This window comes from Ambystoma mexicanum, chromosome 2p (genome assembly GCF_040938575.1).
Source record: "Ambystoma mexicanum isolate Mex_15411 chromosome 2p, UKY_AmexF1_1, whole genome shotgun sequence".
NCBI classification, from domain to species: Eukaryota; Metazoa; Chordata; class Amphibia; order Caudata; family Ambystomatidae; genus Ambystoma; species Ambystoma mexicanum.
The window spans coordinates 22,269,992-22,283,063 of record NC_090923.1 but is presented as its reverse complement, the minus strand read 5'-3'; the positions used below and the strand labels follow the sequence as shown (position 1 = coordinate 22,283,063).

At 47.6% G+C, this 13,072-nt stretch overlaps 1 protein-coding gene across 1 annotated transcript in view; it reads left to right on the top strand.

Annotated features, from left to right (window-relative positions):
* LOC138567691 (peptidoglycan recognition protein 1-like) overlaps positions 1–12,645 on the top strand; it is a 72,281-nt gene extending 59,636 nt beyond the window's left edge. Inside the window, exons 2-4 of the mRNA XM_069646161.1 lie at positions 119–320; positions 10,530–10,648; positions 12,025–12,645. Coding sequence (XP_069502262.1) covers positions 119–320; positions 10,530–10,648; positions 12,025–12,203 — 500 coding nt within the window. The 3' untranslated portion in view covers positions 12,204–12,645. The remainder of the gene's footprint in view (positions 1–118; positions 321–10,529; positions 10,649–12,024) is intronic.
* The last annotated feature ends 427 nt before the right edge of the window (positions 12,646–13,072 follow it).

The window sequence follows — 13,072 nt, the reverse complement described above, 5'->3', positions numbered from 1 at the left end:
TAAGCGTATCCAACTGTTCTCTTCAAGGAGTACTTTGTGCTCAATACAAACATTCAGTAGACCATTACGTAGGTGAGAGCTATTCCTGCATCTAACATCTCTTTCTTTTCCGAAATAGGTTGCCCTAAAATCATCTCTCGCTCAGCATGGGGAGCCCATGCCACGAAATGCAGCACACCTCTGGCAACACCAGTGGCCAACGTCATCATCCATCACAGCGCGGGACCAGCCTGCAACAACAGAGTCAAATGTACGACTATTGTCAAGGGCATCCAGCGCTACCACATGGATACCAATAAATGGTGTGACATCGGCTACAGGTGAGGGGCTATGAATATGGGGTTCACACTTCACGAGAACCTTATGGAGCCGGTGGATGCTACCAAGTGGCTCAGCCCAATAGTAATAAAGAGGAAAGCTGACACACATAAGCATAGGTTGTGTGTCGACCTTTGAATTCTAAATTGCATGCCCGTCTGTGACTATTTTCTATTTCCCAATATATCGGAGGCAGGACTATCCTTAAACTATCTAAACATTTTTTTGAAATTGGACATGAGAGCTGTCTAAAGGCAGATCCAACTGCATGCAGAATTCAAACAAAGGGCCTGATTCACAGAAGCGTTTTATAATAGAGCAATCCCATTGGAAAATGCGCTGTGAATCAGGCCCACTTTCTCCTATAACTACTTAGCGCTTGGACAGAAACAGATGACATTTCCTGGTCATGTCTGTATCCTTGAATGACTAAGTCACAGAGGCAACCTCATATCCTGCCCACTGTCTGCCTGAGGATCCTCACACACTCAACAAACCGACCAGTTAAACATCCTAAGTGTTAGCCGGTGGAAGGAGATAAATTAATGCCCAAGGGTGGAGGCGGCGTAAGACTAACTCCACACAATTATCCCCAAACACCTTACGAGAGAGTCTCTCTAAATCAGATCCGGGATATTAGGTTCACCACCCCTTGGCGATTCCTTAAACCGCTGAGAGAAAAACTAGTTAGTAATTGCCTGGAAACCCTGGTACCATAGAAGAGAGAGGTGCTCGAGTGAGGAAGAGGGGAGCCCCTGGAACCATAGAAAAGTGGTGCACTCGAATGAGGAAGAGGGAAGCCCATGGGACCACAGAAGAGGGTGCACCCGAGTGAGGAAGAGGACAGACCCTTGAGCACAGAAGGGGTGTGTGCTTGAGTGACGGAGACAGGAGCCCCTTGAACCGTAGAAGAGGGGTGCGCTCGAGTCAGTAAGAGGGGAGCCCCTGGAACCATAGAAGAGGGGTGCGCTCGAGTGAGGAAGAGGAGAGCCCCTCAACCATAGAAGAGGGGTGCGCTCGAGTCAGGAAGAGGGGAGCCCCTGGAACCATAAAAGAGGGGTACACTCGAGCGAGGTAGAAGAAAGCCCCAGGAACCATAGAAGAGGGGTGCGCTCGAGTCAGGAAGAGGGGAGCCCCTGGAACCATAAAAGAGGGGTGTGTTCGAGCGAGGAAGAGGAAAACCCCTGGAACCATAGAAGAGGGCTGCGCTCGAGTGAGGAAGAGGAAATGGATTTATGCATTTGAAAAACAGACAGCAGGTGTCCCGTTCAGTGGGGGCTATGAACAGCTTGTTGGTAGTAATTGTTCATGACCAGACAGGGGACATCTGGGTCAAAGCGTGACACCTGGGAGGGAAGCTGGTCAGTGATGCACACATTTGGGCACCTTTCAACTACCTTAGGGCACAAGTGTGGGATGCGCTACGGCAAACATATTCCAACACCCCAGACCCACAGCCTATAATGCAATACATTATGGAGAGGATGAGGACCCCTTGCAGTACCTTATTAAGCTGCAAGAGTTGTGGAGGCAGAGCCAGGGACCAGTGGGACCGATCAGTTCCTCTTTCTACTTTGTCATTAAAAGGGGCTTACCCAAAGAGGTGCAGAAGGAGCTTGACAAAATAGTGGGCATTGAAGCAAAAGAGTGGATGGAGATTCAGACGATGATAATACACAATTGAAAAATAATTAAGGAACGCGAAAAGGAATCATTGCATAAGAAGCGAGATTAGTACAGAAAAAGCTAACGAAGATAGCTTTAGAAGGGACCGCACCTGCACCTGCACAGACAGATGAGAGGGAACACACAAGCGCCCACAAGCTGTATTCTGGCCAGGAGTAGGACAAGGACAGTGGGGAGGTGGACCTCAGTAACCCTACCCAGAGTGATAACAAGGAGGTCAGCAACGAGGGAGAGGTGGCTTCCAAGGGGAAGGTGGGATTTGGCAGTATGGGACCTCAGGGAGCCGGCACCGGTCCTTCTTGATGTTGGAGGTGTGGTAAGTGGAGAATACTGCAAGGGAATGCAGAAGCAGATAGGGGACTCTACAAACTATCATTCACCATCCCAGCCCCAGCCACAGGTACCAACACAGAGGGTGACCTCCATTGCCTATGAGATACATCAAGCATATACCCACCTGTCCCATCGACCCCCAAGTGCACAAAACCCACCAACTGCCCGGCCACACATGTCCCGGCCCAATGCATTACATGGGGGACACATGCACGCACCTAATTCTGTACAAAATGGTACCATTGCACCTTACATGCGGGTCAGCATCATGGGCAGCAACCCCTTTTCATTCCCTGGTACAAATACCCACTCTGACGAGGACAGTCCACAGAGAGCTCTTGCATGCCCAGTACTACCCATGACATTCCACCCCGATGAGGTACCCTTGGTGGGCACTGCGATAGGAAAGAAATACAGGTGCCACTAAATCATGCATCATTGAGGGAAACGTCCTGTTATCGGGTGAAACTCTTGCCACACAGAGATTCTACGGGGCTGTCGCCACTGATACATATACTAAAGAGCTCGATATTAAAATAGGGGTGAAAGTGGTGCGGGCCCCCATGTTGTGCTCTGAAAGTTCCCCAGTAAATATTCTGGGCTGTGCCTTGCTTAGCAAGCTGAACAGGACTATCTCCTTTACACACAGTGGGATAGAATGTGCCACCCCAGGAATGATGGCCATATGGCGATGATGATCATATGTGCGCAACAGGGGAGGTGGTGGATCGTGGGCTTCCTGTGGACCCAGACATGTTCATGTACGGGATCACCGTGCTTCTTGAAGCTATAGCCCAGATTGGAAAAGATTGTTGGCGAGTGCCGGCTGATTTAATTTTTCCCCCTCTGGTATCCCCCGAGTTGGTGGAAGGAACAATACTATCCCTAGACATACAGGGTCTGGTGATTTCAGCTAAACAAATTGTTGTTTTAGGGATGGATCATGATGGGTGCGAGTAGCACTGTGCTTTGTATTTATCCCACGGTACCCCTGAGGGAGGTAACAAATGCAGAGTTGTTTGAAGACAAACCAGACAATGGTCAAATTGTATTGACTATTTGTATCCCCTGGGAAATTATGTATCGGAAAGTACAATGTCCCGTCATGGCCCTTGCAGCCCCACCCCACTTTAGCGGTGAAGACTTAGAATAAGTGCCCGAAACAATTTGGAACACGAACACCCATGATGTAGGACTGTTGCAAGGAATGACACCTGGGCGAACAACACTAAAGCCAGGTGCCATTCTGCCCTGAGTGAGACAGTACCCCTTATCGAGGGAGGCCGAGTAAGATTAAGGATACCATCACTTCCTTATTAAACCAGCGAATAATAGTGCCACCCACCTCCCCATGCAACACGGCCATCTGTCCTATAAAAAAAGGCAAAGGGGCAGTTGGAGGATGATCCAGGATTTGCGCTCCCTAAATGACATGGTACTACAAAAACTTCCCATGGTTCAAAACCCTGCGAAAATTATCTGTAACATCCCCAAGGAAGCAACCCACTTTACTGTGGTGGATCTCAAAAATGCTTTCTTCTCCGTTTCACTGCAACCCGACTCACAATATCGCACTGGGTTTACGCATGGGGATGAGGTTCAAACACACTAGATTGCCTCAAGTGTACTGTGAATCTACCAGTGTTTTTAACAGAGTACTACATGCAAACTTGGAAAACATCCAGGTACCCAGCACTGGATGATTTGCTGGTGTGCAGTGACAGCGAACTCCAGTGCAGAAAAGATTTGATAACACTTCTGCAGCTCTTGGCCTGCAAGGGGTACAAGGTTGACAAGGCCGAATTATGGTATTGCCTGAAGGAAGTACTGTACTTGGGGCAATTCTGTGAACAGGAAAAGGATAACCCCCTGAACGCACCCCATCTGTTCGAGCCACTCCACTAGTGAAGGAGATGCAAAGGTTTCTAGGTTTATGTAACTATTATAAGGCCTGGATACTCAATTATGAGGCATACACCAGACCCCTCTTATAGGGCCTCAAGGAGGCCCTCAAAGACTGACAACGAGATTGTATGGATGGAGGACATGCTCACTGAGTTCAAAGCACTCAAAGTAGTGATTTCAACAGCCCCTGTGTTAATGACCCCAGACTCCACACAGGAATTTGACTTATTTTCAAACTTCAACGATAACTCATAACTCCAGTACTGACACAGAAAAGCACGATGGCAACAAGCCACTGGCCTACTACAGCGGTACATTAGACTCAGTGATGCAGGGGCAATTCACATGCGAGAAAGCACTTGCTGCTGCAGCGTTTGCGATTGAAAATAGCTCCACCATAGTAATGGGGTGCTCCGTCACTTTATACGTGGAGTATGCAATGTTGGCCATCCTGGAGAAATAAAATTCCACCCTGACTACACAAAGAGCACTGCCTATGAGATAATATTGTCCAGCCTGGACATCCACATTGTAAGATTCAAAACGGTAAACCCTGCAACATTTTTGACTGAAAAATGCACAGATAAAGACATGGCCCGACATGAACATGTATCATACGAGGGGGAGGACGACATTCCCAAAGCAAGATACAGCCCACTCAAGGGGGGATCCTCTTTGTTGATGGGTCAGAAATAAATGACTAGAGCACAGACATGAGACACACTGGTGGGGATGGGGGGGTCTCTGGTGTGCTTGGTGGACAGTGAATATGAAATATTAGTGCAGAAAAGATTGCCAATGCATTTTTCATCTCAGGCGGCGGAGCTCATAGCACTTTATGAAGTGCTACAAGTGTCACAAGGGTGCCACATGACCATCTATTCAGATTTGGTGTATGTCACTACAGTGGTGCATGTTGCTCTCTCATGTTGGAAGAGGAGGGAGCTCAGAAGGGCTGACGGTTCCACAGTACAGCATGCCACGTTGCTAGACAAGCTAATTTTTGCTCTTTTGCTACCATCTGCAGTGGCAGCTGTGAAATGTGCCGCCCACACCAACAACCCGAACATGGTCTCTCTTGGTAATGCTGCGGCAGATGCAGCGGCCAAAATAGCTGCATATATTCCAGTGCCTCAACTAACGGAATGCCCGGTGATAACGCCCAACATAGAGCAGTCCCCTGTCCCCTGCAAAGCCCTACTAACTGTGCAAATAATTGACTTGTTTCGCTATCAGCTGCAGCATATGTCAGAGTTAAAGTACAGGGATGAAACTGTGAACAATAAGAGGCACTCTGCTCCACTCTACTGGGACATTCTGCAAGTTGCAGATTGACTACTCGGATATGGGTGAGAGGCGCAACAGTTCCCGATATTTAATTGTTGGTGTCTGACCCTTCTCCCAATGGGTGGAGGCAGGATATTGTGCACATCCAGATGCAAAATGTGCAGCTACATTTTTGGTGCATAAGGTTTTTCCATGATGGGGTGTGTGCAATGTATTTAGATCAGATGATGGCACACACTTTAACGAATTGTTCAAAGAAATTGAAGCATTGCTTGGTATTAAACATCGAATGAACACCATTTACCACCTCCAGGCCAATGAAGTTTTGGAGAGGATCAACGGCCTGCTCAAAAGTGAAATGTCCAAGCTTTGCACCATGTTAAAGACAAACTGGGAGCACTGCTTGCCATTAGCTCTGCATTTATCGCTCTATGAGGTGGTCACTGATCGTTGCATGCATACACCCCTGTCTCCTACTAGACGAGCATCAGACGCAAGCAGAGCAGCGTCTGTGTTAGGAGAAGAATTTCATAGTTACTTGACAACTATAACACAGGCCATTAAGCTTGTTTCTCGAGAGATTGCACCACTGAGATCAGAGGTCCCAGCAGGCGCCACAGCAGCTTCAGCTGCAGCATCGGATTCCTCACCCACTCAATTTCTACTCCCAGGAGACCTGCTCTATGTGCGGAACATTTTCCGCAGGTGGACCAAACCCAGGTGTAATGGGCCACATCGAGTCATCTTCTACACTCCCGTTGCTGTCAAAGTTAAGGAGCTATGGTTCTGGATCCACCCATCGGATGTCCAGAGAGCACCCCTGAGCACACCATAGTGACTGTTTATGCCCAAAAGATCTGATTAATAGTATACTAAGACATTCTAACTACCTCACGTTTGACACTTCGCGCCACTGCCATCATGGCACACCAGCACTACAAAGCACTTTTGCACAGAGGGTACCCTCCTGCAGCCTCCCAAATGCTCTCTCTTGCTCCCTCTTCACCTTCCTCTGTCTCCATTTCTCTTTTCTTCGCTCTCTCTTTCTCCCTCTCTCCTTCTCTCTTTCACTTCATTTTTGTCTTCTCGATTTTATCTTTTTGGAATATTATAATTGCTTTTCAGAAACAGCAGAAGATGGTACCAGCGCTGTGAAATGACTTGTTATATATCAAGAAAAGTGTCAATTATAATACTGTCTCTAGAATGTCGTACTCATATTTATGTGCCCTGCATTATGTCGCGGGGTTGTTTGTAATTTCTATGTTTACATTAGGAATTTATTAAGGAGCTGTTTTATATGGGGGTTCACAGAGAAAAAGGGGGTGGGGGATGTTTATAAAAACACCACTATTGATAATGTATATAACAGAACTAGTAGAAATACTATTTCACATGCCAGCAGTAACCAGTCTGTCCCTGTTGTAGAAGCACCTACTGAATCAGGAATGTTAGGCAGTATTGTCAGGTCCTTACCTTTTGCCAATTTTAATCACGAGGCCAGCCGCAATAGCGACACTAGCACTTGTAGGATTGTTAATGGTTATATAAAAAGCAGTAAACGAATGAAAAGACAAAAACGAAAGGGGCAAAGTATGACACCTATCATGTGCTTGGCTTCAATGCTATAGAGGATGTGTGGCATTCAGAACTGTCCAATAGTTGGTACACGGACATGAGCACTGTGGGGAGAAACGTTTATGTTTGCTCCTGCCCCCTGTACTGGGGTTTTCTCCTCTTATGCACTTTGAAACACCTTGCTTTTGATTTTGCACTATGCAAAACACCAATCTCACAGCTTTCATCAGTTTGTATTTCAGTAAAAACACATTCACTTGGACGAGTCTGCGTTTCCAGGGCTAAGTGCAATCACATGGTAAGGCATGGCAGGCATAACATAACTCCAAGATGGTAAAACTCTGTAAAAGTGAATCTCTGGAGATTAGAAAACTGCCCTCTGAAAGCTTCTGACACAATGAGGAAAGTGTGAATGAAGACAGATGCACAAGCCTCCATGGGCGGCTGGGTTACCCCGGATAGACTGTGGCACTGTGCAAATGCTTTGCAGGGGTGCAGCACCTCTGAAACCCAATTGCACAATGCCCTTAACTGAATCCTCTTCCTCCAGAAACACCAGTAAACACTGCCTAAATCTGCAGTCAAATGAATCTGTACAACCCTCTGAGGAAACCAGACACAAAGCATTATAAGACGGTTAAAGGCAGACAGGGATGCAGGACCCCAGAAGAACACCAGCTGACCTCTAGGGATTCCAACCACAGCCAACTAATGGCCTCACACAGGCCCTGTGATAACTGCAGTCAAACAACAATGAGGACTGGGACATGCCGGGACCTAAAAGAGAGCGAGAAAGTGAGAGGGAAAGGAAAAAGCGAGTGGAGGGGAGAGGCTGGAAAATTGGGGGAGAAGCAGGAGAGAGTAGCAAAGTCCAACTGGAAGAGGAAAGGACAGGCAGACAGGAGAGGGTGAAACAGAGGAGGAGTGAGGAGAGGGAGACAGAATGACAGAGAAATAGTGAAATATATAGAGAGGAATGAGAAAGACAGTCCACGAGGAGAAAAGGACAGGCAAGCAGGAGAGAGAGAAAAAAAGGCAATAACGAAAGAGAGGAAGTCAAGTATAGGAAGGAGTAAAACAGCAGCGAATAGAAAGAGAGGAGGGAGGGAGCTGAAGAGTAAGGCGTGACAGGAGGTAGGAAAGAGGGAGACAGAAATGCAATGGGTAGACCACTGTTTACAGGGGAACCGAGAAGTCGAGGGTATCAGAGAGTAAAGACAGGGAAAGGAATGATACAGAGACGAGCAGGTCGAGGTACACCTACAGACAGAGGGGGAGGAAAGGGAGGTTAAATACAAAAAGTGACAAGTGATCGAAGTAGCGTGGTAATTATCATGGACACTCTACGGTCATCCATGGGCGAGCAGGGAGAAATCACTGAAACCATGGTAAATATCATGGTCACTCTATGATCATCCATGGGCGAGAGCATGGAGAGATCACCGATAACCATGGTAAATATCATGGACACTGAAGGATCATCCATGGCCAAGAGCATGGAGAAATCACTGATAACCATGGTAAATATCATGGACACTGAAGGATCATCCATGACCGAGCATGGAGAAATCGCTGATAATCGTGATAATTATCATGGACACTCTACAGTCATCCATGGCCGAGCATGGAGAAATCGTTGATAACCGTGGTAAATATTATGGACACTGTACGATCATCCATGGCCGAGCATGGAGAAATCACTGATAACCGTAGTAATGATCATGGACACTACGGTCATCCATGGCCGAGCATGGAGAAATCGCTGATAACGGTGGTAAATATCATGGTCACTCTATGATCATCCATGGCCGAGCATGGAGAAATCGCTGATAACCGTGATAATTATCATGGACACTCTACAGTCATCCATGGCCGAGCATGGAGAAATCGTTGATAACCGTGGTAATTATCATGGACACTCTACAGTCGAGCATGGAGAAATCGCTGATAAACGTGGTAATTATTATGGACACTCTACAGTCGAGCATGGAGAAATCACCGATAACCGTGGTAATTATCATGGACACTCTACGGTTATCCATGGCCGAGCATGGAGAAATCACTGATAACCGTGGTAATTATCATGGACACTCTACGGTCATCCATGGCCGAGCATGGAGAAATCACTGATAACCGTAGTAATTATCATGGACACTCTACGGTCATCCATGGCCGAGCATGGAGAAATCGCTGATAACCGTGGTGATTATCATGGTCACTCTATGATCATCCATGGCTGAGAGCATGGAGAAATCACTGATAACCGTGGTAATTATCATGGACACTCTACAGTCGAGCATGGAGAAATCACTGATAACCATGGTAAATATGGTCACTCTATGATCATCCATGGCCAAGCATGGATAAATTGCTGATCACCGTGGTGATTATCATGGTCACTCTATGATCATCCATGGCCGAGCATGGAGAAATCCGTGATAACCGTGGTAAATATCTCATCAGTGGCTGCAGTAACCACTGACGAGTTGGTACAAAGGGACCATGCTTCGAGTTATAAACCAGAAGTACAAAAGACAAAGGGCACACCACACAGGGAAGTTAAATAACATGTGCCTGGGGTCGTAGATCAGCGATTCACAGCCACAAACATTTGAGCTTAAAAGAAAACAAGAAAAAAGCACCTTGTGAAATTGTGCTTCCCCACAGCACTAAGTGGACAAGCTGTGGTGCAGTCCTTGGCAACTGGATATGAGACAAAGGTGGTTCTAGGCGTTTCCGCAGAATTTACCACCCTGATGCAGGTGGTATTAATGGTTTCTTTCCACTGTAACCGGTTGACGTTAAGAAACAGATGTGTGAGTTAGGGTAACACACTGTGCAATAGTTTGAATTTTTTTTCATCTCAAGTGAAGGTGAGCCTTACTTGTTTGTTGTTTCTTTGTCAAAATCATTAATCGATAGATTGGAAGCAAAACATGCGAAATTAAAATGGTGAATAGAAGCCAAGAAACAGGCAGGCTAGTAGCCCATATTGGGAAGTATCTCGATGCAGGCCTTCCTTTAGACAAAACACTTTCAACCAATGGGTGCATGGTCCAGAATAAAGGACATACCAAGTTCCACACCACTTTTTAAAGAATTCATACACATAGTTTTCCCAAAAGAAATAGAGAGTCGATAGGGAAAGCTCTTTACCCTTTCACCTAGATAGCGGCACACCACCGCCAACTGGGGTAAACCCACTGCTACTGAAGAGGTATCCAGCACCTTCCCAGGGACATTTACCCGGGCTCTCGGGTTCATGAGCAGTAGGTAAGATTGCTCTCCTTTCAGTGTTAGAGGAGAAATGTAAAGCATATCCCACCCAGGAAGAGGTTTCAGGTGAAACCCCCTCCCCTCCCCCAGATGCCAACTGTGCTGCCATTAACTCTCTTCACAATTGTTCCTACTTTTTTCTCCAGCTTCGTTGTTGGTGAGGATGGCAGTGTGTTTGAAGGCCGTGGCTGGAAGAAAATTGGCACTCACGCCCCTCCGTTCAACTCCAAATCCATTGGTATCTGCGTGCTGGGCACCTTCACAAGTAGGTTTTGGGCCCGCCTCTGAGTTTTACGGGGGCAGGCACGGTGGAGGGGTTTTGCTTGGGCTAATGGTGTAAAGAGTCATGGCTATTTACAGACAGGTAATGTAAATACCCTTCACTCCATGTCCAATCAGGGCATCGCAACAGGAAGGGATCCATTGGTCCTCTTGCTAGACCCATCCTTAACTTGATCAATGGTTGCCACATAGTGTGACACCAAGTCCACCCTAAGGCGGGTAAGTCCGGTGTATGCAGATGCCAAGACGGAGGCAATATTTGGCGGTAACGGTCCCTGTGTCCTGTTATTTGGCTCCATGCAGGTATGATTTGGCCAACTCCCACTTTGCCGTTGGATTGAGTTGTGGGCCGGTTAGGCGGAGTACTGCGTGTGCTACCACAGTGGTGCGATAGAGGATTGCATGCATGTCTTCCTCTTTTGCCCTTTTTGCTGTCAGCTAGGTCATAATCGGCTAAAGTTGATATTTTTGGTTTGGGATCAGGAATGGGCGGTCCGCCCTGCTGTTCTCGCGATCTATCCTTGAGGCCGTCAGCACCTAGGGGGCTGAAATAGCGGGGCGCTCTTTTACCCTCAGTTGATTCATCTGTTGGTGACATGCTTGTGTGGTTGCATTTCTTGCTGTAATCGTTTTTGTAATGTTTTTTTATGTGGAATGTGGTGTTGTCCTACTTATTTTAATAAACAGTCGATGTGTTGGGCCCATAGAGCAGGGGGTTCTGTGATTGTCTGGCCTAAACTCTTTGGGGTATCCCATGTCAGATGGTAGGTACATACACACAGTGACCAATCTACCTATCGCTTCTACATAAGGGCCCTTGGCACACTTTCCAGCCATACCCGACTACCCTTTCACCTCGTGGCGATGTGGAAAGGACCCACGCCAACTTGAGACTAGCTCAGGGATGATTGGCAAATGATTGGTGCCATTTTGTAATGGCACCAACCAGACCTATCTAGAATCTTCCCCAGAGGAGTTGACTGTGGTTACGAAGCAATTAGTCAATCATTTCCGCCAGTCACCTAGAGGCTTCTTTGGAGATGAGCCATTCACCTAGTCCAACACCTCTGCATGACTTGTCATGAAATCGCATAGGTCCATAGCCCCTATGGGACCAGAGATTGGGTCTTCTCCACGCCATCTTTCTCCCACAAGATCTGGGAGGAACTGATGGCATGGGCCCCACAAAATGACTTGTTGCAGCCCAGTTGTGACTCACACGAGTCTTGTGAAATGAGCACAGTTTGTGCAAGGAGTGAACATGTAAGCCGATCCGGATCCCGGGAGAGCACCCGGAACCCAAGACTTTGCTGGAATTAGAGACTAATGGGTGACTTCTGATCATTGCTTCGATTTCAGGTCGAGCTCCGAGTGCTGCCGCCCAGAACGCCGTCAAGAGCCTGATCAAGTGCGGGATCAGCAAGGGGTTCATCCGTCACAACTACGATCTGAGAGGCCATCGCAACGTGGGGCAGACCTCCTGCCCTGGGAACAGCTTCTACAAGATCATCACAAAGTGGGCACATTTCAAGCCATGAGTCCCAGTCCGGAATAGAGAGCCTCTTCCTGAGTCTACGAGCCAAGGAGGCCATGCGCTTGTGGTCTGCCACCACCTCTCCTCACTCCACTCCTCTGTTCTCTCCACTGTCCTCCCTTCCACCTGTCGACTCTTTGGGGCATAGAGTTAGCTAGCGCCTGCTACTGGGAGGTCTGTTGGCAAATGCCTCTCACTCTCTGTGCCCTTATGCCAGTAAGGGGCCGATGCCCTAAAGAGACGATCAGGTTCCCTCCAATAGAGACGAGAAGCCAGATGTGTAGAACCTGTAATCACCGATCCCAAAACCGATCTCATTGTGTTTGCTTTTCCGGGTCCTCAGAACTCGCCTATGATCTGGGTGCTGGTGGGCCACTGATTCTCTCAAAAATATGGGTGCTCTTTTTCTGATCATGCGCGGCCAATAAATACGTTAAATCTTTAAAGTATTGTTTCTCTGTTCATGTCTCACATTCATTCATCCTTGCACAGCACCAAGCACCTACCAGTGCAGATTAGCCAGGTGCGATGACTCCTGCTGAAGTCTCTGATCTTGCATAGGAGTTCAACATGAACTCCACCTCCTTGGAACTCAAGAACCACCTCTTCAAGGAGTCTCTCCACCTCAACACCTAGGCCATCACCTCGCCCCTCGTGCCACCTGACTGGCCAGACGCGCCCACCCTTCTCCCCCCCGCCACGCCACCTGGTACAGCTGAGCCCCTCTGTATCTTACCCCTGCTGTATATCTGTTCTGTTACCTCTGGAAAGCGCTCCACTGCTTCTCAAAGCTAGGTCCGCGCTCATGATAATAATTATTACTAAGGTGCACTGCATGGTACTAATGTATGTTATGGACCAGTGGCGTAGGCA